This window comes from Chrysemys picta, chromosome 4 (genome assembly GCF_011386835.1).
Source record: "Chrysemys picta bellii isolate R12L10 chromosome 4, ASM1138683v2, whole genome shotgun sequence".
NCBI classification, from domain to species: domain Eukaryota; kingdom Metazoa; phylum Chordata; order Testudines; family Emydidae; genus Chrysemys; species Chrysemys picta.
Window position 1 is genome coordinate 95,528,436 of NC_088794.1, and position 23,378 is coordinate 95,551,813.

The following is a 23,378-nucleotide window of genomic DNA, read 5'->3' on the forward strand; positions in this document are numbered from 1 at the left end:
CCTGCTTGTGATGTGAGGGTTTTTGTTCTGCTTTCAAAGAGGAAATGCAGAGAGGGAAGAAAAATCTAATTAAAAGCCTATCAATCCAGGGCTGGCTAAGTGCTCTCTTCGTGGGGGGTATTCAGGAAGAGAGAGGCTCAGCAGCCCAAAGGAGATGTAGGAGCTGGAGCCTTGTGCCTCTGTACCATCTCTTCTAGGTGTAGCAGGAGTGGGACTCATAAACCACAGCCAGAGAGACAGTAACTTGGCAAGAGTGGGATGAAAATAAGATGGTAAATGAAGGGTAGAAGAGACTCTTGGTCTCCCCCCCGCACATACACTCTCCTAAACAGAGGTGAAGCTAACTCTCTGTGAGAGAAAAAGTCCCATGTCCCATTATGCTAGTGATCAGACTACTGGGTTTGTCCTTGTGCCGTTTTTTTTTTTTTTTTTAAATGGAGATATCCTATCTCCTAGAATTGGAAGGGACCTTGAAAGGTCATCGAGTCCAGCCCCCTGCCTTTACTACCAAGACCAAGTACTGATTTTTGCCCCAGATCCCTAAGTGGCCCCCTCAAGGATTGAACTCACAACCCTGGGGTTAGCAGGCCAATGCTCAAACCACTGAGCTATCCCTCATACAGTGTTGCAAAAAGAGGGGCCAGTGCCAGGGCCGGCTCCAGGCACCAGCTTAACAAGCAGGTGCTTGGGGCGGCACCTGCGGCAATTTGGGGGCGGCAGGTCCCTCACTCCCTCTAGGAGCGAAGGACCTGCCGCTGAACTGCCGCCGCCAATCGCGACTTTTTGTTTTGTTTTGTTTTTTGCTTGGGGTGGCAGAAATGCTGGAGCTGGTCCTGGCCAGCACAAAGGAGCCCTGCAGCGTTAAGGCCAGCGCTGCTGACAGCTAACAATAGAAACTGACTGAAACTCTTGGGCTGGACCAGAAATCTCTACATGTTTTAAGTCTTAAATGACATCAGTCCCGGTTAATGACAGGGTGCAGACTGGTACATCTGTCCCCCACCCTAGAGTTCAGAGCACACCACCAGGAGGGCCAGAGAAAATGGCTATTTCCTGGCTGAGAGAAGCATGCGTCCCTGGGTTGGTTGGTTGGTTCTTGCATTCACACCCTTTTTGAAGCCGATATGGCATATAGCCAGTCTTGGGAGACTTATCCCACCAAGTTCATCCCTAGCCCTATAGGTACTTCAAGCCTCATCTGCAATGTGATGAAAGCATGGCTGTGCCACATTCGCTATGTGCCAGCTGCATGCCCATCAGTATGCCCATGTGGGAGTGTTGGGTCATGGGTATGTCCTTCCTGTGCCAGTGTCGGGACCTCGCCACATGCGTGGCAGGCCATCATCTGGCCTTGGCACATTGAATAATCTTGAAAACTTCCCTTCAAAGCTCAACTCTCGAAATTAAATAAAAAGTTAAAATGCTGAAAAGATCAGAGGTGATGCTGGGCCAGAGCCTTAGCTGGTGTAAATTGGCATAGCTGCCTTGAAGCCAATAGATCTACACTGATTTACACCTGCTGAGGTTCTGACCTTTATCATTTCACTGCCACTCGGAGAGCAGGGCAGAGGCTAGCCCAGCCAAAGAGTTCATTAATCCACAGAGCTGATAAAAATGTTGGAAGTTCTCCTGACAAAGCCAATTATGATCTTTCTTGCCCAACACCTGTTTTACAAGCTAGTCTGGTCTCAGCCAGGCCAGGAGCTTAGTCAAATGTAGCAAAGGATCAAACTGAGGTGAAGGTGGAAGATCCAGTTTTGACAAGGGATAGGCAATGAGCTGGGCGGACTGAACTAGAGTTATGACAATCCTCAGAGGTTCACGTAGCTGCCATGGGAACAGAGATGTGCACCTGTGCAAGCCTTCGCTTGTATTCTACTGGCCCAATGGGTTCTGCTTGTTGAACCATATTTGACTAGGGAGAGCACGAAGGAACTGAAATGCCTCTCCCCTTGCACCATCCTGGATGTTTTCCTTATGGCTGGACCCACCACCCACCCCCTGCCTTTACTCTGGGTGGCATGAAGGGACTTGGGCCATGCTCTGGGTCAGGGATTGTTAAAAACAGGTTCTGGAAGGTATGTTAAAAAATAACCCGTGTCCTGTTTACTTTGCCTTCACATGCTCTCCTCAGCAGCCACAGTCCAAGTGGGGAGAAGCAGTCAAGCCCTCCGTGCTGTAGTGCTGGTGTACCAGCCCCAAACACGGTCATTCTTGAGACCTAAACTCTAAATGAAACCCCACACAACACAGCAACAATTCAGGGCAAGCCCTAGCATGAATATGGGTTTTGAAAAACCTCAGGGACTTGGGTAAGTAATGTTAAAATTTTGTCTCAAAATATATTTGCCTATCAGCCAGGAACTGCTCCAAAAATCCATTCTGATTTCCCAGATCAATACAAGAGAGAGGGGAAATTAAGAGGATCTGTCAAGTTCAAAAATCATATTAAAAAGAAAAAAAACCATACAAAATTGCAAGTCTTTTTTTCAATGGAAAGAATTCTTAAAATCTAAATATAGTATGTTGTTGTTTATTGTTTGAATTTATTTTGGCCTGGACCATGAAAATAGACTAGCCAATTTTGCTGTTGTTTACAATCAGTTTCTAGTTACTTTTATTATCCTGGTTCTCAGGCACTAGCACAAGCGTGCCAGGGGTGAGTTGCAAGTATTGCATAGGAATGTTTGTTTAAAAACACACCCTCTTTTGATTATAATAAAACACAGCTGGAAACATTCTATTGATCTAGGTTTTACAATTGAGTATCTTGGCCCATGTGCATGAAATAAAGATTTCCCCCTAAATCCTACTCCTAATAACACCTCTGAGCTCCCCCTCTCAAATATTCAGGTTTTAAACTCTTCTGATGTCATAATCACTCTCAATTCTCCAGCCAAAAAAGGCAAGATCTGATATTTCAAATGCAGAAAAATCAACGTTTTAGGGGGAGAAAACCCTTTCAGGCCCTTTCTATCCCTCATAAAGAAGCGAAAAAGGGCACAAGCCCAATTTTGTTTCTTTTGCAGATACAGAGCTCTCCCCTTCATTTGCACAGCTGTAACTCAGGATTTCATGGCTTTTGCTGAGTATTTTCAAAGCACTGGACAAGGCTATAACCACACCAGTCCATTGAAGATAATGGGAAGCTGTTCAGGGCTTTAGCCATACGACTCTTTAAAAGCATGCTTCTTAAATAAGGGTCACGTTATTTGTCTTTTCCGAAGAGAAAACCAAAAGGTTAGTCTATCTACCCTGCTGCAAACAGCCCTCTTTCCCCACACTATAGAAGTTGATAAGCTAGTGATGGAGTCTAATACATTTCAAGGGGAGGGTCACAGAAAAGGCCCATTATCACATGCAGAGGGTTCAGCATCCACAAAAGTTCATTTTCTGTGGAGAGGGGAGGGGTCAGTCTGTGTGACCGAAGCAAGTAAAGAGAAGCTCCCACATGTGACTAGGGTCTGGTCTATACTACCCGCCTGAATCGGCGGGTAGAAATCGACCCTCTCGGGGAATCGATTTATCGCGTCCCGTCTGGACGCGACAATCGATCCCGAATCGGCGCTCTAACTCCACCAGCGGAGGTGGTAGTAAGCGCCGCCGACAAAAAGCAGCAGAAGTCGATTTTGCCGCCGTCCTCACAACGGGTAAGTCGGCTGCAATATGTCGAATTCAGCTACGCTATTCACGTAGCTGAATTTGCGTATCTTAAATCGACTCCCCGCTGTAGTGTAGATGTACCCTGTGTATTAAACGTCAGTTCCAGGACATGTCTTTCTGGGTTCAATGAGATGAGCCCACAGAAACCAGTTTGGAACCCTGGGCAAGCCAGCAGGCTGCTCAAGCTGTAACCTACCAATTGTTTTCCTCATGAGATGCACTTGTTCGGGCTCACAGGGCCACCCTGGCTGACTATATAAATAGCTACAAGTTCAACTGTGGCTGAGGAAACCAGGAAGTTCAATAGGATGGTGCTGAGATTCACCTAGGCGTAATTAACCCACAGGTCAGGGTGAGGTGTTTAAGAGAAGTAGCTGTGAAACAAAGAATTGAATGCACATAGTCTGAATATCTGGAGGGGCGTCAGGATTAAGACCTACTGCTGGAGCAGTTTGGACAAATACTACAGAGACACCTCTTAAAAATCAATGAGACAGCAGACATTTGAACAGTAGTTACTCCCCTCTCCCCCCTGAAAAATACTGAGCAACAAAGGGAACAAGGCAGATCCTTTCTGTAAGTGTGGGTGGTTAGCTATCTGAATAATCATTCCAGTCCAATAATTATGAAATGGCTCCCACTCCTACGCAGTAAAACCCAGAAATGAATCTTGGTTTTCATCTTTTAGACTAACCTCCTCAGACCAGGAACTGTGTATCATCATCTTGTGAGTGCTGGGCTTTTTGTCAGTATTACATCATAATAATCCAATACCTTTCCTACTCAGCTATCCCAAAGCTCTGTACGAAGGAGTTAGGCACTGCCACTGTTAATATAAACAGAACCTCAGCCACTTATGGCTTACTCAGAACTGTATTAAAGAGAGTGAATTTTGCCAGGTCAGTGGATAACCCCAATGACTTTGGTCTTAGGGATCTGTGACGTGCACCAGGACAGGCACCAGAGACGGGGAAGAATAGAGCTCCGTTTAATGTATTCATTCATAGGAATAGAAATATGTGGGGGCAGTGGAGATAGCAGGGGGTGGTATCTTTAGTCTACCAGTGATTCTAATAATTGTATCAGGCCAAATTCTGCCCTCAGACAAATGGGTACAACTCTGATTGACTTCAACAGAATTCTCACATACCTGTTTGACACAGAATTCAGCTCATTATTAGTAGTATTTTACATTTACAAAGCACCTTTCATCCTGACAGACTCCAGAATGCTTTTCAGCTACAGGAATGACATCATCCACCAATAAAATGCAGCACTACTGGGGTAGAACACAGCTGCTGTTTAGCAAGCCCCCAACAACGCTATACGACAGTTTTAGGTCACCTTACGTCCTCTCACATCCAGCCTGAGTATGTCAAAAAACAGTAAGGCCTTTCATTTCCTTTTTTGATCCATCTGGCATTAGAACTGAGGTCACAGGGCATGACTGCAGGATGATACGCTGTAAAAAAATTGTAGAAATTCTCAAGAGCTTTCCCTACTCACATTCCTTTATTACACTTCAGAGATTCTTATCACATATCTGATCAAGCCATGAAGAATTTTATCTTTTCTTAATTTAACTTGCCTTGTCATCTTTTTTTGGAACAAATGTGTAAATTATTAGCAAAAGCAGGAAATGATTCATCACGCAGCCTCACAATGGCTTAAATTCATGCCTCTTTCCCTAGCTTTACCAGCATCCAAATGCCCCCGTTTTAAACTCATGCTATTTACATTTATATCGACTCATCCATTTTCTAATGTTCCACTGGCTTAAACGATCATGTATGCAGAGCGTGCACTTCATTCCCAGCCATGTTTCCCTGGCTATGTTTGGGGAGGGGAGTCACATTTTCGCCAAGCTTCTCTGGAATTACAGAGGTTCCTCAAAATGTTCAAAGATCCTCTGTTTTGTAGGCAAGCACATGCCCTCGTGGACTCTTCCCATCTTGACAACTCCCTCTGTATCTCTGTTTTCCATCTTCTTCCCTTTTCACAGCTCATGGACTCATTTCTGCTTACGAGGAGGACGATAGCTAGATGTGCGTGCTCCTTCCGGTCAAACTCATCATGGCCTTCCCTGAAAGGCAAACAAGAATTGAAGATGGCATTTAGTGATGGTAGGGTTGTGCAGACCAGCCTACCCAGCAGTAGCAGCCGCACAGAGCCTCATCCAGCTAATGCAAGCAAGAGACAACCCCCACTGATACATTTGACTAACCGAGGAGTTCTCCCTTGGGCCACCATTGGCTTTATCAAGACTGACAGCTGAGGTTTTTTTTTTAACATCGCCCTGGAAAGTTCTTTATGAAGAGGAAGACTGCCTGCTAATTCAGAAGACTTCATTCTGTCCTCTGACTTCTGGAGAGAGAAATGACAAAGGGTCTCTCTGAAATAGTCATGTTCATGTCATTAGTGATACATTCTCAGGACAGTGGGTAAGAGGCCTGTAATAAGAGTTGTGATTATGATCTGTTGCATATGGCACTGCAAATGAATTGCAGAGGGCAAAATCCCTGCTCAATTAATTTCTGCTCAATTTCAGGCAGGGAGGGTTATTTATTGACTGAAAACACAAACCCTGATCTTGAGCATACAGCTGACTTAAATTAATACCCTGCCACTCTGATGCTTTTCTCATCTCTGCCTTTTACCGCTCCGTTATCTGGCTGATGTGTTTCTCCTTAAACTTATTTAGCATTACCAGTTAGGCATGTCCTTATTATTTTAATATATTCACTCGCACCACCCCCTCCATTGGATTGGTTTCTGCAGAACCATCAACAGGCCATGAAATGACAGAATGAACATCAGAGATCATCTCAATCTACCATCTGGTTTCCGTTTCACAGTACAGTCTTGCACTGAAGGGAAATAGCTTCTTAAACCAGAGATTTATAACATGCCAGAATGCAAAAGCCTTCGGTGTTTAAAAGTTAAAATTGCAACTATTGCATTGCTCGACTGAGAGTTAGAAGCTTTTGGTACATAAAATGTAAAGACTCTCCAATGTCAAGTGCTTCAGGAATCACCAGATTAAAAAAAAAAAAAAAAAATTTCACATGGTTTAAGGCCACAGCTCTATCCTTGTAGATCCCACACTTTCCTCCTAGCTGATCTCCCTGCCAGTGAGTCTGTTCTGACCCATCCTTCAAGGTCATTAACAAACCACAGTAATTGCCAAACCTGAACAATGGTCTTGCACATCTTGTCTTCAGCAGTGGCTAGTGTAACTTCCTTCAGAAAAAGGCATAACATCCTCACCATGATACACCTAGAGCATGCAATACTATAATACGAAAGGAACATTTTTTCCTGATCCCAGTTAATGCCCTGAAGCATGATGATAGTGCTTGTACTTCCATGCTAGCTAGTGTTAGCTAATGGTGCTATAAAACTATTTCCTGAAAGGGTGAGGTAACAATCTGACTCTTGAGCATCTCAAATTTCTCCTTCTCTTAGGGGTTCTTCCGTTTAGAAGAAGAAACACCCACTAAACCATGCAACATAAAAGATTGTTACAAGGAGGAGGGAGAAAAATTGTTCTCCTTAACCTCTGAGGATAGGACAAGAAGCAATGAGCTTAAATTGCAGCAAGGGCAGTTTAGGTTGGACATGAGGTAAAATTAACTGTCAGGGTGGTTAAGCACTGGAAAAAATTGCCTAGGGAGGTCGTGGAAGTCATTGGAGTTTTAAGAACAGGTTAGACAAACACCTGTCAGAAATGGTCTAGAGAATACTTAGTCCTGCCATGAGTGCAGGGGACTGGACTAGATGACCTCTTGAGGTCCCTTCTAGTCCTACTCTTCTGTTATTCTAACTTGGCATGGAGAACTATCTCTAGTCAAAAGGCGTTATCAGTGTTACCGGAAGCATCGCTGGCAATAGAGATCATCATCGCAGTCATGGCAGCGCAATGTGGCATTTTCGTTGCAGATACAGCACCATGGTAACTCCTCCTCATCACTGTCTTCTGCCTTAGCAATTGGGATGGGTTTCTTAGCACTAGCTGTGGCAGTTGGAGCTTGGCTCTAATACAGGAATAAATCAGATAAATAAAAATCAGGGATCAGATTGGGATAATTTAGGATAATTAGACTAAACTATGCTGGGTGAGGATCGTCTCACCTGGGACAGCAACTGGGGAGGGTTTTTACAGTGTGATTCTGTCCAGAACAGAGACATACAGCACTTACATTCTAATATATGGCAGGGTCGCCCAGAGGATTCAGGGGGCCTGGGGCAAAGCAATTTCGGGGGCCCCTTCCATAAAAAAAAGTTGCAATTCTATAGAATACTATATTCTCATGGGGGCCCCTGTGGGGCCCGGGGCAAATTTCCTCACTTGCCGCCCCCCCTCCCCGGGTGGCCCTGATATATGCTGGTCACAATTACACATATACTACTTCAGTGTCTTTACATCAAGGGTGTCCAACCTTTGCAGACACCACACTCTGCACAGCAAGCTTGCCTGGAGTCCAAGCACTTGTTTGCACATGCATTTACCTAATTCTCTACCTAAAAAATAATTGCTCCCACCCAGATTGCATGTGCTTTTATCTTCGTGATAGGCAGATAGCTTCTCCTGCTTGTTTGATGTCACCAACATCCACCTACAGTTATTATCTGTGTTGTGGCAAATGGCAATGCTTAGAGGCCCCAATCAGGATCTCACTGGGTAAGGCACTGTACAGGCAAGAAGAGCCCTGCTGCAAAGAGCTTACAATCTAAACAGCCCAGACAGACAAGGGGTGGGGGGAAGGAAGTATTACTCTCTCTCCACTTTGTAGATGGGGAATCGAGACAGAGAGAGGCTCTGTGAGTTACCCAGGGTCACACAGGAATTCTGTGGTAGCACTCGGAATGGAACTCAAAATCTCCCAAGTGCGATGCCTTAACTACAAGACCATTGGTCTCCTTAGATTTATACTGCCCTTGCAGCGATAACAGTGTTGTTGTAGCCATGTTGTTCCCAGGATATGAGAGAGACAAGGTGGATGAGGTAATATCTTTTATTGGACCAACTTCTGTTCATGAGAGACACCTGAAGAAGAGCTCTGCGGAGCTTGAAAGCTTCTCTCTTTCACCAACTGAAGTTGGTTCGATAAAAGATATTACCTCACTTGCCTTGTCTCTTTTATGGTGATAAAAGAGTCACAGGTAGAAGCTTAGCACTCCAGAAGCCACATATCTATTTGGAGAAACTGTCAGAACATTCTTCAGAGATTGCAAGAACTGTTTCCCAGCAAAACAATAAATAGAGCTGGGTGAATAACTTATTTTTCCATTTGGTGGCAATTCTGAATTTATTTATTTTTTTAAATTGTATCAGGTTGATCCAAAGCGAAGTTCTTTTGAACGTTTTAGCAAAACCAAAAAGTTGAAAACAATCCTGTTTCAGGTTCATTTACATGTTTCATTTTACCTGAAACAAAAACTTTGGTTTAGATTTAGAGGTTTAATGTTTTTATTTTTCTTAATAAAATTGAAGGAAATTTCTAATGAAAAAATTGTTTTGGATAAAAAAAAAAAAAAACCAAACAAAAAAAAACATTTCATTTTGAAAGTGTCAGAAAACTAAACTTTTCAATTTTCTGAGAGTTTTTCTTTTTTCCCCCAACCAAAACCATTTGGCACATGAGACAAATCTGCAAAATCTTTTGATAAAAAAAATGTGGCCCAGCTCTAATGATAAGTTTGTTTTTAATAATAATATAATTACATTCACACTAATGATCGTGAAAGGTCAGAGTAAGAAAGCTTTAACACTGACACATTGATAACATCTGTAATTAAAGATGTTTTCTCACTGAGGACAGACACTTCAATTACATGGAGATCACAGATTCATTTAATTCTTCTGATACATAACAGAGAGCGTGTGCATGCTGCTATGTTACAGGCTGGAATAGCCATCAATATATGGCATCCTTTTACTAATTCCCTGCACTGACATTATAAAAGAACACAGGCACTTGATTACCTGCGCTTTACAGACCTGATCCTACACCTATTGGAGCCAGTGGAAAAGCTCCCATTGACCTCAGCAATGCAGGATCAGGCTCTCTAGTAGTAGACTGTAGCTTATGTTCTGTGTAATTACACTGATGGGTTAGGAATCCCTTCTTTTGTATCTTCCTCGCTGACTATATACTGACCAGGTCCTCTGATTGCAGAGGGTGCCATCCAGTCCTGCAGATGGCTGGTTTTCAAGGAGCCATGCTCCAGATAGAGAGCCCTGTTAAAGCTGGCCAGCAGGGGGGAGACGCAAAGTATAGTCCAGGGGTCAGCAACCTTTCAGTAGTGGTGTGCCGAATCTTCATTTATACACACTAATTTAAGGCTTCGCGTGCCGGTAATATATTTTAATGCTTTTTAGAAGACCTCTCTCTAAGTCTATAATATATAACCAAACTACTGTTATATGTAAAGGGTGGCCTGCTGGGACTCCAGGCCTGAAAGCAGGATGAGCAAGGGCTGGAAACCAAGATTGGCAGCTGAGGTGAGTGGAGTAGGTGGCTGGTAGGCCTGAGCAGGGCTGGAGGCCTGGACCCTGTCTGCAAGAGAGCCTCCAACTGGAAGCAAGGTGAGTGGAGCTGCGCGGTAGAGACCCCTGCTGGTGAGGGGCCAGCAGCCAGAACCCCAGAGCAGCGACTGGCTTGGCCTGCCACCACTCTGGGATTTCTGCCCCAGCTCCTGCCAGCGGGGTCTCAGCCCGCTGCCAGCCAGGGGTTCGTTCACCCAGGCCGGCAGCGGGTGCTGAGTGGGACCTGCGGCGGGTCCCGCAGGAGCCGGCAGCTGGCAGCGAGAATTCCAGAGTGGCAGCGACGCTGAGCGGCTCAGCCTACGCCGCATACCAGGAAAAATCGGCTCGCGTGCCAACTTTGGCACGCATGCCGTAGGTTGCCGACCCCTGGTATAGTCAGTGTTGGCTGGCCTTGGAAAAGCCAGTTGAGACATTCACCTCCTCATCCTGCCAACCTAGGGGAAGCAGGTTGGTAGCTCTTTGCCGTGCTCTGGTTTTGGCAACTTACAGTACAGTAAATACCATTGTAAGGCAGCCTCAGAGCAGGACTGAGATTTGAGTTACACAGAGCTGTGTTGTATCAGGAACTGGAACAGGTCATTTCAAGAGGGCTTGACTGGCTCACAGACCTTTAGCTTTGCTTTCTTGGCTGTGTTCTGCTGTGAGGTTGCTGGGTGGGTGGCCTGATCGGCAGGGATGTTGAAGCCACTTGCTTCATCCAGAGCTGCTTCCTCAGTGAGCTGGGAACAAAAGAAAGCATGAAGTCTTTTGTTTCAAACTCCTACGTGAGCCTCTCTCCTGGAGCAAAACTTCTTTCCCCTCCCTTAATCACCAAATTCTCTAGAGAAGCCCAAATGTTATAGCTGAGAGGTCTGCAGGGAGGGAGAACTGCCTTTATAAAGCGAGCTGCACTACATCATCTCCTGCCTAGGGGCAGGGACATCAGATGAGTAGCAATCAAGAGAGAAAAGGGATGAGAGAGAGAGAGAGAGAGAGAGAGAGAGAGAGAGAGAGAATGTGTGCATGAAAGGGAAAAAACACAAGAGACCGGCAAGGGCCTGCGTACTCCATGGCTATCAGGACCTACCTTCTGTGGCAAACTCCAGAGATACATGGGGCTCTCGAGACAGGGAAGTCGCATATCCACACAGGAAGGAACCAAGAAAGGGCAAGTCAGATGCACACAACGACAGAACATAGTCTGCAACCTTAGCCAGCTGGGCTACAGAACTGCTCTGCTAATCACTTTGAGGTGGAGTTACCTAGATGTGAAAGATCTGAGAGAGCAAGACCCTGACCCAGGGACAGACGACAGGGTCATTGCACACTGAATAAGTAACAAAAATGCTAGGATTATTTAAGAGGAAAGCGAGCGGAGTTCCAACAGCTGTTCCTGACCTGTTTTAGGACTCGCTGAATGGCTTCTTCCTCCGTCAGCTCCTCATCACTGTCAGGGAGCTTATAGTCTTCCAGAGTAACTGCAAGAGGAGTGGAAGGTTATGAGGCTACAGTGAGCTACACTTGTATAGCACCTGTTGCCATTTCACATCTCAAGGGACCCTGTCTGTGCTCAGCATGGGGAGTTGAATTTGATCTTGCATCACAACCCTCGACCCAGTACTGGTTTTTGCAAAGCAGATGGTATACTGAAAGGAACGCACACCGGCATCTCCTTTTGGGATGGGTCTGTTTGGAAGGGAGATAAGATTTTTTTTTTTCAAATTTTTAAAAGTTGGGGTTGAAGGAAGAAAAATAATGCATTTAAAGGGGCATAATTAAACAAATCTTGGCACATTGGAATTAGCTGTTGGGTTGGGTATGGGGCAAAGGGAGTTCATCCACACAGCTTCACCCCTAGTGGGCCTCAACTCCTAGTTTTCATAATCCTGGACTACTCCATACAGCTTAACAACTGGACCCCAAATCCTGTCATCAAGGGACCATCCATTTCTAGTAGAGATGTGATTCCCTCCAGCTGTAATTTCTTCCCATTGCTAAATGGAGGTTAATCTTCATGTAAAAGCTCCAACTTCTCCCAGCATGACATAGAGACGCTACCACCAAGCTAACACTGTCCTGTTCTTCTTCAGCACAACCTAGTGTTTCTTCCTATTACTCACCTTTCTCGGGGTCCTGGCCTCTGAGTGCTGCCAGTTTCTTTGCAACTTCTAGGATTTTCTTCTCCCTAGTGTTCTCCTCCCTCAGCTCAGCAGCAGCCTCTGCCAGAAGTTTATTCTTCTCCTCTTCCAGCTGTTTTGGGTCCAGATCAGCAGTGCTGATGCCGCCCCCACTTTTCCGATTGAGATCATTCAGGGTCTGGGTATTAACAGCTGGAACACAGCCAGACAGAGCATGCAGGTGTTACAATGGCAACCCTCTCCAGGCATAGCCCATGCCATTAAAAGAATGGACTAAGAGTAACAGAACTCTCGACTCAGACTGTGGAGATGTCTGCTGCACAGCTCTCTCTTTTCCATAGCTAAAAGTTTCAAGGTAAATGAGTCACACAGTAGCAGGACTCTTGTATGTGGGCATAGTAACTGAGTCACAGTGCAGTTTTTATTGGGGTTCCATGGAAGAGACACCTTTTTCAAGAGAGTTTTAAGCAAACCACAGGGGATGTTGGGCATGGCTCTGGCCAGACTAGTGTCCCAAGATCTTACTACTACCATGTGAACCATCTAATAAAACATGGAAGGACTGGAAATTCTAAAAATTGTTCCTCCCCAAACTGGGCTACCATAAAAAAAATAGAGAAAAATAATCCAACAATATTACCACTGAAAGGGGAAACGTAACCATACGGGCTGAGACAATGGCAAATCAACATAGGTCTCGGCTGCTGCTCTTGCTCAGCATTGTGTGTTGGTAAGGGGGAGGTAGGGATAAGGCAGGATACTTGGCACACTTTTAATCCTGGTGGTTTGGGAGATACCTGCTTCCTTCTCATTATAACACACATAAGAATGGCCCTACTGGGTCAGACCAAAGGTCCATCTAGCCCAATATCCGGTCTTCCGACAGTGGCCAGTACCAGGTGCCCCAGAGGGAATGAACAGAACAGGAAATCATCAAGTGATCCATCCCCTGTCACTCATTCCCAGCTTCTGGCAAAGAGAGGCTAGGGAAACCATTTCTGCCCATCCTGGCTAATAGCCATTGATGGGCCTATCCTCCATGAATTTATCTAGTTCTTTTTTGAACCCTGTTATGGTCTTGGCCTTGACAATATCCTCTGGCAAGGAGTTCCATAGGTTGACTGGGCGTCATGTGAAGAAATACTTCCTTTTATTTGTTCTAAACCTGCTGCTTATTAATTTCACTTGGTGATCTCTAGTTCTTGTGTTATGAGAAGTAGTAAGCAACATTTCCTTATCTACTTTCTCTACACTAGTCATGATTTTATAGACCTCAATCATATCTCCCTTTAGCCATCTCTTTTCCAAGCTGAAAAGTCCCAGTCTGATTAATCTCTCCTCATACGTAAGCCGTTCCATACCCCTAATCATTTTTGTTCCCTTTTCTGAACCTTTTCCAATCCCAATATATTTTCATTGAGATGGGGCGACCACATCTACACACAGTATTCAAGATGCGAGCATACCATGGATTTATATAGAGGCAACATGATATTTTCTGTCCTATTATCTATCCCTTTTTTAATTATTCCCAGCATTCTGTTTGCGTTTTTGACTGCCGCTGCGCATTGAGTGGATGTTTTCAGAGAACTATCCACAATGACTCCAAGATCTCTTTCTTGAGTGGTAACAGCTAATTTGGACCCCATCATTTTATATGTATAGTTGGGATTATGCTTTCCAATGTGCATTACTTTGCTTTTATCAACATTAAATTTAATCTGCCACTTTGTTGCCCAGTCACCCAGTTTTGAAAGTCCTTTTGTAGCTCTTCGCAGTCTGCCTGGGTCTTAACTACCTTTAGTAATTTTGTATCATCTGCAAATTTTGCCACCTCACTGTTTACCCCGTTTTCCACATCGTTTATGAATATGTTGAATAGGACTGGTCCGAGAACAGACCCCTGTGGGACACCACTATTTACCTCTCTCCATTCTGAAAACTGACCATTTATACCTACCCTTTGTTTCCTATCTTTTAACCAGTTACCAATCCATGAGAGCACCTTCCCTCTTATCCTGTGGCAGCTTACTTTGCATAAGAGCCTTTGGTGAGGGACCTTCTCAAAGGCTTTCTGAAAATCTAAGTACACTATATCCACTGGATCCCCTTGGTCTACATGCTTCTTGACCCCCCTCAAATAATTCTAGTAGATTGGTGAGGCATGATTTCCCTTTACTAAAACCATGTGGACTCTTCCCCAACAAATTATATTCATCTAGATGTCTGACAATATTGTTCTTTATTATAGTTTCAATCAGTTTGCCCAGTACCGAAGTCAGGCTTACAGGCCTGTAATTGCCGGGATCACCTCTGGAGCCCTTTTTAAAAATTGGCGTCACATTAGCTATTCTCCAGTCATCTGATACAGAAGCGGATTTAAATGATAGGTTACAGACTACAGTTACTAGTTCTGCAATTTCACATTTGAATTCCTTCAGAACTCTTGGGTGAATACCATCTGGTCCTGGTGATTTATTGCTGTTTAATTTATCAATTTGTTCCAAAACCTCCTCTGATGATACCTCAATCTGGGACAGTTCCTCAGATCTGTAACCTAAAAAGAATGGCTCAGGTTTGGGAATCTCCCTCACATCCTCAGCCATGAAGACCGATGCAAAGAATTCATTTAGTTTCTCTGAAATGGCCTTATCGTCCTTGAGTGCTCCTTTAGCACCTTGATCGTCCAGTGGCCCCACTGGTTGTTTAGCAGGCTTCCTGCTTCTGATGTACTTTAAAAAAAAATTGCTATTACATCGTGGTGTATGGAGTATCCTTAAGAAAAACTGTTCGAGGCCAATGATAACAAATACCTTGAGGCTGGGCTCCTGGACTATAACTCTCATCAATGGCAACTTCCTCAGCCAGCTGGGTCAACAGGTCATCAGACTGCTGGACTTGGGTTCTGGTATCAGGGGGCTGGTGCGCCTGGAAAAACAGAGAGGGTGCATGGGAGAAAGCTGTAGGAGAGTGTTAAACAGGTGATGGAAGGAGACAAATTGAAAAATCTGAAAAATTGTGTAACCAATTATGAGACTATCCTAATTGGGACCAACATTTCCAAAAGTGTCCACTAATGCTAGGTGCCTAAATTTTTGGGTGCCCAACTCGAGGTGCTTTGGGCCTGATTTTCAGAGATGTTGAGCATGCACAGCTTCTACTGAAGTCAACCGGCTAATCCAAGCACAGAACTGGGAGCCAGAAACTGATGCGATCTAATCCAAGCTCTGATACGGATTCTTACTGTGACACTGGGCCCGACATTTGGGCACCAGAATAAGTGGTCCAGTTTTCACAACTGTTTGGCAACCATGCTGCAGCTCCCATATAAGTCAGTGGAAATTGTTTTGAAAAAGGAGAGAGTGTGGCTAGGACCTAAACTGAGATTTAGAAAGATGGGTTCAATTCCCCTGCTCCACCACAGACTTCCTGTGTGACCATGACCACTTATGCCTGGTCTACCCTAGAAAATTAGCTCAGCATAACTATATCGCTCAAGGGTGTGAAAAAAACACACCCCTGGGAGGGACAGTGAGGCCAAGCTAAGTCCCAGTATAGACAGCACTAGGCTGACAGAAGAATTCTTCCATCAACCTAGCTACCACTTCTCAAGAGCCAGATTACCTATGTCAAAAGGAGAACCCCTCTTGTCAGTGTAGGTGGTGTCTACATTGAAGAGTTGCAGCGGCAAAGCTGTACTGCCTTTGTGTTTTACATGTAGACAAGCCTTTAATATCTCTGAGCCTTTGTTTCCCCTGTAAAATGGGGATAATCACATGTTCCTTCCTCCCAGGGGTGCTGTGAGGATAAATACATTAAAGAAACTGCAGTGATAGAGGACATATAAGTGCCTAAGATAAATAGATAACTTTGAAAATCAGGCCACTTACAGCTAGATATGGATTTAGGAGCCTAAATTTAGTACCAATTTTTAGAAAATCTTGGCCGTAAAATGTAAATACACTATAGATATAGTGAAACAGTCCAGTACATTTTATATGGATCTTTAAGGGGAACCTGTCCAGTTAAAAATAAGGTTTGTTTTTAAAAATGCCCACATTTATGTTTTAAAGAACACTTGACATTGTTAATAATCTATTTTGCATTTCTCTCAGTATGCAATGAATGTTGCGATGAATGCTAACCAGTTTCACTTTAATTCCTGCTCAGTTTCACTTTCAAGTGTATGTGTCCTATCACTGGGCTACAACATTTGAGCTGTCAATATTGTAGAGGAACGTTTATTTTTATTTTTTTTAAGTTATGGAAACTTTTGCAAATGTCCTACTTCAGCTTTGGAATTTTATTTTTTTTAGACATACGAACAACCACCACCTAAATTTGGGGTTAAACGTGACCCAGCTGTGTCTCAATGTGAACTATTGTTTTAAACATTTGGCGCTCTGTTCACTGTTTGGGATGTTGTACCACACTCTTGGAAGGCATTTCTGACATCTCTCTACACAGAAGCCATGTTTTATCTTCATTGATGAGTTCATAAAAGTTTGTTTTCTTTTGACAAGTGAACTTCTAGCATAGTCTCGTATTTACCACAGTTCAAGAGGAAATATTTTCCTGTCACACTCCAAATTAGTTATTATTAATCTGTTTTTTTAAGTTGCCATTCATTTGATCGCTTAATTATTTAATAAGAATCCCTTGAGCTGATATGTCATCTTTCAAGCAAGAATCTAAAAGCACTAGTGAACATCACATCAACCTTCAGAAGTAGGCAAGTATTATCACCATTTTTCATAAATGGAAAAACTACAGCAGAGAGGTTAATAGCTCGATATTCAGAGGTGGGGAGCACTCCCAGATCCCATTGACTTCAATGGGGGTTGTGTGTTCTCAGCACTTCTGAAAATCAAGCCACAGATTTCTTCTCAAAGTTACAAAGCAAGTTGATGGCAGAGCTGGGACTAGAATCCTGGACTCTTGACTTCCGGCACCAGGTTCTAACCTCCAGACAATGCTCCCCCTCAAGCCAGGTCCACCCACATAAAACAGCTAACAGACTAACCGTTAAAGTCTCACCTGAATCTCAGGGAAGGAGGTTCCTTTCTCAACAGCTTCTAGCACTACACTTACAATCATTTGTGAGGCAGTGCCACAAATGGCCCACCATCTCTGAGTCTCATCAAGCTGAAGAACACGTGCCCTTAGTTCAATTCTGGAGCGTGACAATGCACTCTTAGACCACAAGCTGGCAGCTAATGAGTATATTTCTGGAGCAGCCAGATGGACCTGAATCGATGAAGCAGGGGGAAGGGCCTGATATGCCTCTGAAATCTCTTGGGACACTACAACTACTGGGAGAGCTCAGATAGACAAACTGGCAAGAACTGACACAAGGGGACCAGGGGATCTTACCGGTCTGGGAGTTTTGGATGGAAGGGCTCTTCCCTGCAGGGTAGCCAGACGGTCTTCCATTTCCTGTGTGGATGGAATGGGTTTGCTGGGGTCATCCTTCAGTGCTGCAAGCCTAGATTCTATCTCAGCTTGAGATGGGATGGACTCTGCAATTCAGACCAACTCTGTTTGTTTACAGCAAACAAATGGCTTTTATAGTTTTAGTGTCTTGGAATATATTTTTCTTTCGAGAATGGGGCCCTGGACAGCTAAGCCCTGGTATATCTCCCAGCCATGAAGTTTGCAACACCAACCTAACTAGAGGAGTGAAAGCAAAATGCATGTTCCACCTCCCACTTTGGAGCCAGACAGTCCATTGCTGCCGTTTCCCACTCAAGCATCCTAGAACTGCCTGCCGAAGTCAGCTTTCCTTTGTTTGTTCCTGGAAGCAGGAATGGGCAAAGTGTAGTCCCATGGAGCCCTGCATTGCTCTTGGTGGGACCCAGTACTTCAGTCAAAGCGTTCCCATGCGTAACCTCTGCACACCAGTTTGGCCACACAGTAACAGCACCGTGCGCAGTCCCCTGCTTCACTTTGTTCCTATCATTACCATGTTATCCTGCACAGGGACATGCCCAGGACCGATGTAAACAAGCAGCTTATTTCACTGTGTCAAGAGATGCAAGATAAGGACTGCACCGGGCAAACCAGTGAGAAAGCAGAGGTCCAGGCAGCAAAATGTGTGCGCTGGAGAGCAGCAGCCCAGAGAATGGGGCCCAGGTATCCACTGCTCTGATAGCATGGGCAGGGCCTGGCTCCCATGGGCAGCTTTCTCTCACCAGCTTCCATGACTGGAGGCTAGTCTATAATGCACCGACTGTTGCGACTGTGCAGTCCACCCTTAATATTTGTACAGCTCATAAGCACAATGGAACCTCTGCTCAGATGCAGGAAGCCTCCACCGTACTATGAAACTCACTGGGCTTCGTTTCCTCCTTGAGCCTCTCCAGCCTCTCTGCAATAGCTCGATCCTCCTTTGACAGCCCCTGATATTTGGAGCCTGCCCGGCCTTGGGGTTTCACTGGGCCTTTCTGCGGACCCGTCGGCTGGTTCTGCTTGGCCTCAAGAGCTGCTACACGCCTGTGACAAGGGAAAAAACAAGCATAACTTGGAGCAGGCGCTTAGAACAAGAATTATGAAGGCATCTTCCGCAAGCTCCTCTACAAACATGCTATTTAGGGAAAGATGATATAGGACCAGGGACGGCTCCAGGCACCAGCTTATCAAGCAGGTGCTTGGGGCGGCCACTTCAGAGAGAGGCGGCACGTCCAGTTGTTCGGCGGCAATTCGGCGGACGGTCCCTCACTCCTGCTTGGAGCGAAGGACCTCCCACCAAATTGCTGCCGCAGATCGCAAGCGCGGCTTTTTTTTTTGTTTGTTTGGCTGCTTGGGGCAGCCAAAACCCTGGAGCCGGCCCTGTATAGGACAGAATATGGAAAACTATATAAAATGGTCAAAAAGTAGACTGGATAACTAGTAATGAAACATGGAACCTTTCAGTTCTAGATCACAGGTTTGAATTCAGTCATGGTCTATAGCAGCCAAAAGTCATTACCATGAGGTGGCTGTTTGGTGACCTAACTGAAAGAGCTGCTGTTCTCAGTCCAGTTCCAAGCAGAGAAGTGTCCATGTCACAAGCCCACCTTCTTGTTGGCAGTCTCAACAGAGAGGCCAAGAACCAAAAGAATATCCACCTAAAGATTCAAATGGGCTGGACTAACTAGCAAAACTTACTTTTTGTAGTTCTCTGGTGGAGACCATCTAGCTGTACTAGTCTGAGACACTCCTCTGGAAAGCAAAAACATAAACATCTCAATTGTAAAACACAGACCTGAGACAGATGTCCAGATAATGCTACAACTGCACATCCTCTCTCTTTCAAACCTAGAGAAATTACGATGCACTTTACTATGGCACTCATCACTGTAGTACCTGGGCAAAATGTACTTGGTTTAAAATGTGTCATCAGTATTCCACAATAAGAGGAGCACAGACACCACTCTCTGCAGCAGCTTGCAGTTAGAAAGAGGCAACAAATGGAAAGAGACCTGGGGACAAAGGCTCTGGGTTCTCCTGGCTCAATCAGTGGGAAGCCTTGGGAAAGAGATGTGCCTTACATCGCTTTCAAAATACAAAATTATATAACGTAAATGTTTTAAAATGTATTATACAATGTTTATATATTATAGTATATTACAGAAATGGTTACAGAATACAAAATATTATAATGATATATGACAACATATTGAGTTACAGATCTATGATACCTTATTATATACTAATCTTAACTCTGCATGTCCTGATTTGTGTGCTTAACTATGCAACCTGCACCTATGCATCTGAGGCTTTCAAAGCTGGAAGACTGAATATTTTTTCTGTTACAACCAAATCAATCCCACAAACCTTAAATCTTCAGATTACACATGGCATCTAGGCCTCTGAAACAGTGAAGGTGAATTATTTTTGTTTGTTTTTCGATTTAGTGGTAACACTTCCAATCACCAAGCTACTCAGCTACTATACCAGGGGTGGGCAAACTATGGCCCGCGGGCTGCATCCAGCCCACCAGCCATTTTAATCAGGCCCTTGAGCTCCCTCTGTGGAGTGGGGTCTGGGGCTTACCCCGCTCTGGTGCTCCAGCCGGGGAGCAGGGTCGGGGCTGCTCCGCATGGCTCCTGGAAGCAGCAGCATGTCCCCCTTCCAGCTCCTACGCTGAGGCGCAACCAAGGGACTCCGCTCCGCACACTGCCCCCGCCCCAAGCACCGCCCCTGCAGTTCCCATTGGCTGGGTGGCACCTGCAGACAGGGCAGTGCGCAGCAGAGCTGCCTGGCCGTGCCTCCTTGTAGGAGCCAGAGGGGGGACATGCCGCTGCTTCCAGGAGCCACTTGAGGTAAGTGCTGCCCGAAGCCTGCACCCCTGCGCCCCCCCCCCCCCTGCGCCCCAACCTCCTGCCTCAGCCCTGATCCCCCTCCTGCCCTCCAAACCCCTCGGTCCCAGACCAGAACACCCTCTTACACCCCAAACCCCTCATCCCCAGCCCCACCCCAGAGCCTGCACCCCTAGCCAGAGCCCTCACCCCCACCCTGTGCCCCAGCCCGCAGCCCCCTCCTGCATCCTGAATGCCTCATTTCTGGCCCCCCTCTGGAGCCTGCATGCCCAGCCAGAGTCCTCACCCCCTCCCGCACCCCAACCTCAATTTCGGGAACATTCATGGCCCGCAATACAATTTCCAGATGTGGCCCTCGGGCCAAAAAGTTTGCCCACCCCTGTACTATACAGTTGTATGGATACTTGGAACTGAAACCCACATGGTAACAGCTGAGTAAAGGACTGGTTTGGCATGTCAGTTTATGGACGGCATACGAGGAAAGTGGAGTTATAAAAAGGGAAGTGGATCAAAATCTGCATCATGACACCAGAGGCTGAAACAAAACAACAGAGTATATAAACACACAGACTGTGCCCAAGTCTCCCACCTTACCTGGTTAGCTCCCCATGACACTGCTTGCACACCTTCTGCTGAGTATTCCCGTAACGGGGAACAATGGCGCTGAACCCAAGGCAGCCTGAGCAGAATGCCCGCCCACAGTTCTTGCACCCACACTGAGAAGAAACAAGGAAGTGTAAGGGTTTCACTGGCTGGCTGCAACAACTCTGTAAAATATACACTGAATCTCTCTGGATATGCACCAGGCAGGAGCAACTTCCACATCAAAAGTACTTCAGAGTTATGATATGTGCTTGTTTGTAAGTTTAAAAAGAGAATTAAATATTTGTATGAATAAGAATAGTAGTTGCAGCTACACTAGCTAGAATAAACAGCATAAAAGTATCAGCCTTTAGGACATAAGCTGATCACCTGCTGGAATCAGGAATACCATCTCCTCCCATAGTATAGTAAGGGGAGGCAAAGCCCAAGGGCTTCAGCCCTGGACAGGGGGCCTGTAGCCTGAGCCCCACCACCCAGGGCTGAAGCCAAAGCCCAAGCCCCGTCGCCCGGGACGACGAGGCTCAGGCTTTGGCTTTGGCTCTGGCTCTGGGCAGTGGGGCTCGGGCTTTGGCTTTGGCCCCAGCAAGTCTAATGCAAGCCCTGGCGATCCCATTAAAATGGGGTCACAACCCACAGTTTCAGAACTGCTGTGTTATAGCAATTCCTGCATGTTTTAAACACAGAGAGGTTAATGTGTCTGTTACTTATATATAATTAATATATAATTAAGGAAAACAATGACATTGACACACACAAAAATATGTGCTTAGAGCCAAGGAAGCGCAGCAGGTTTGAACTGTAGAACGTAAAGCAGAGAGTGGGAGGTGGGGTTACTATTTCTGATATAAGGAGCCTCAAACTGTTGGAGTTTCAGGTGGCATTGATCAAACACTGCCACGAGGAAACTCACTCAGCTGCCTGCCTAACTGACTTTTTAGGGCCAGATCTTGTATCCAGTGTTCAAGAGAGACTTGCCTCTTTTCTGAAGAGAGTAAATTTGGATGCACAGCCATAACACCTTCTATCCATAGTGCTAATGGAGAACGCACACTCACTCTCTCACAGATATACAAAAAGAAATAGTTTATCTCCTGAAGCTGTCTATTTGTCCAGATAGAGCTGTCCTGGAATATTCTTCTCCTTCAGAGGCAGGAGCGTGTTGGGAGAGATGATGAATTACGGCATTTCAGAGTTTACTTGCTACACGTCTGGTTGTAGAAATGATGGTCCCAGATTCTTTCAGCAGAGAGAGGAGAAGAAAGGATCTGATCCTTATTTAATTTTTACAAACAACCCTTTAATGAAAGCATTATTGTTAACAATAAATAACATTATAATTTGCTGTTCTCTTACATGACTATGTTCTGACAGCTTAAAGCTAGGATAAGACACACCAAGTGTTCCCTCTCTCCTCCAAATCACCACCAGTCTCACTTGCCTTGTTCTGCAAGGCCTATCAGCAATAACAACATCTACTGTCTTTGTATTGTACAAATTTGCGTACTCAGGATGGCACCTCTCCAAAGCAGATATTTAATTCCTGCTTTAACATATTTTGCCATAAAACTATTATGTATTTGGCAGCACAGACTGCTCCGCACCGTACAAACGCATAAAATGACAAAAATCCCAGAAGCTCCCAATTCAAATCAGGTGCTACGGAAAGCTGCAATACTACACACATACTGTACCAACAGTAATCACCGCGAGAGTCTGGACTCAGAGGCTGAGTCGGTGCGAACCCCACACAACCCAGTGCACAGCTCCCAAACCACAAGGCTTTACACCTATAGAGCCACCTTTGCCCCAGCACCCTCGCATCACCAACTCTAGCGGAAGGGGTTAATACTCCCGCTGCAGCTTACGGCTCGGAAACTTTGCTGCTCACATCCCACCAGCACCCGAGGTAGCCAAGAACACGGCAATGGCAGCGCAGGGCCCGATGGAAGTTGTAGTCCTTACACCCCATCCGATCCCCTTCCGCAGAACGATATGGTTTAATAAAAAAACTACACTTCCCATGACAATGCGCACACCCTTGCTGCGCAGAGCCTGCCGGGAGCGGTGATTTGCCGGTTGGCCAGAGAGAGACCTTCCAGGTGGTCTGTGGGCCGCGCGAGGCATTGTGGTAGTTGTAGTTCCGCT

At 45.3% G+C, this 23,378-nt stretch overlaps 1 protein-coding gene across 10 annotated transcripts; it reads right to left on the reverse strand.

The window, feature by feature from the left end:
• Positions 1-5,156: 5,156 nt before the first annotated feature.
• On the reverse strand, positions 5,157-23,248 carry ZFYVE19 (zinc finger FYVE-type containing 19). Of its 10 annotated transcripts, none has more exons than XM_008169925.4 (12): positions 23,099-23,248; positions 22,209-22,469; positions 21,225-21,346; positions 19,477-19,530; positions 18,662-18,822; positions 17,704-17,849; positions 15,144-15,258; positions 12,313-12,522; positions 11,591-11,670; positions 10,822-10,932; positions 7,534-7,697; positions 5,157-5,746 (listed from the first exon to the last, which is right to left on the reverse strand). In XM_008169925.4, the coding sequence occupies exons 2-12, from the start codon at positions 22,260-22,262 to the stop codon at positions 5,494-5,496; spliced, it is 1,470 nt and encodes a 489-aa protein (XP_008168147.2). In that variant the 5' UTR covers positions 22,263-22,469; positions 23,099-23,248; the 3' UTR covers positions 5,157-5,493. The 10 variants fall into 10 exon arrangements, with proteins under 10 accessions (XP_008168147.2, XP_023962420.2, XP_008168148.2 ...); XM_024106652.3 differs by having other exon boundaries at positions 22,209-22,528; positions 23,099-23,227; XM_008169926.4 differs by having other exon boundaries at positions 23,033-23,226.
• Between the last annotated feature and the right edge of the window lie 130 nt (positions 23,249-23,378).

Coding starts and splice junctions, on each gene's coding strand:
- ZFYVE19 (XM_008169925.4), bottom strand. CDS start 22,262: ATGGATAGAAGGTGTTATGGCTGTGCATCCAAATTTACTCTCTTCAGA. Junction 17,850..18,661: donor CAAGGAGGAAACGAAGCCCA/GTGAGTTTCATA, acceptor TCTGAATTGCAG/AGTCCATCCCATCTCAAGCT. Junction 7,698..10,821: donor CCAAGAAAGCAAAGCTAAAG/GTCTGTGAGCCA, acceptor TTCCTGTATTAG/AGCCAAGCTCCAACTGCCAC.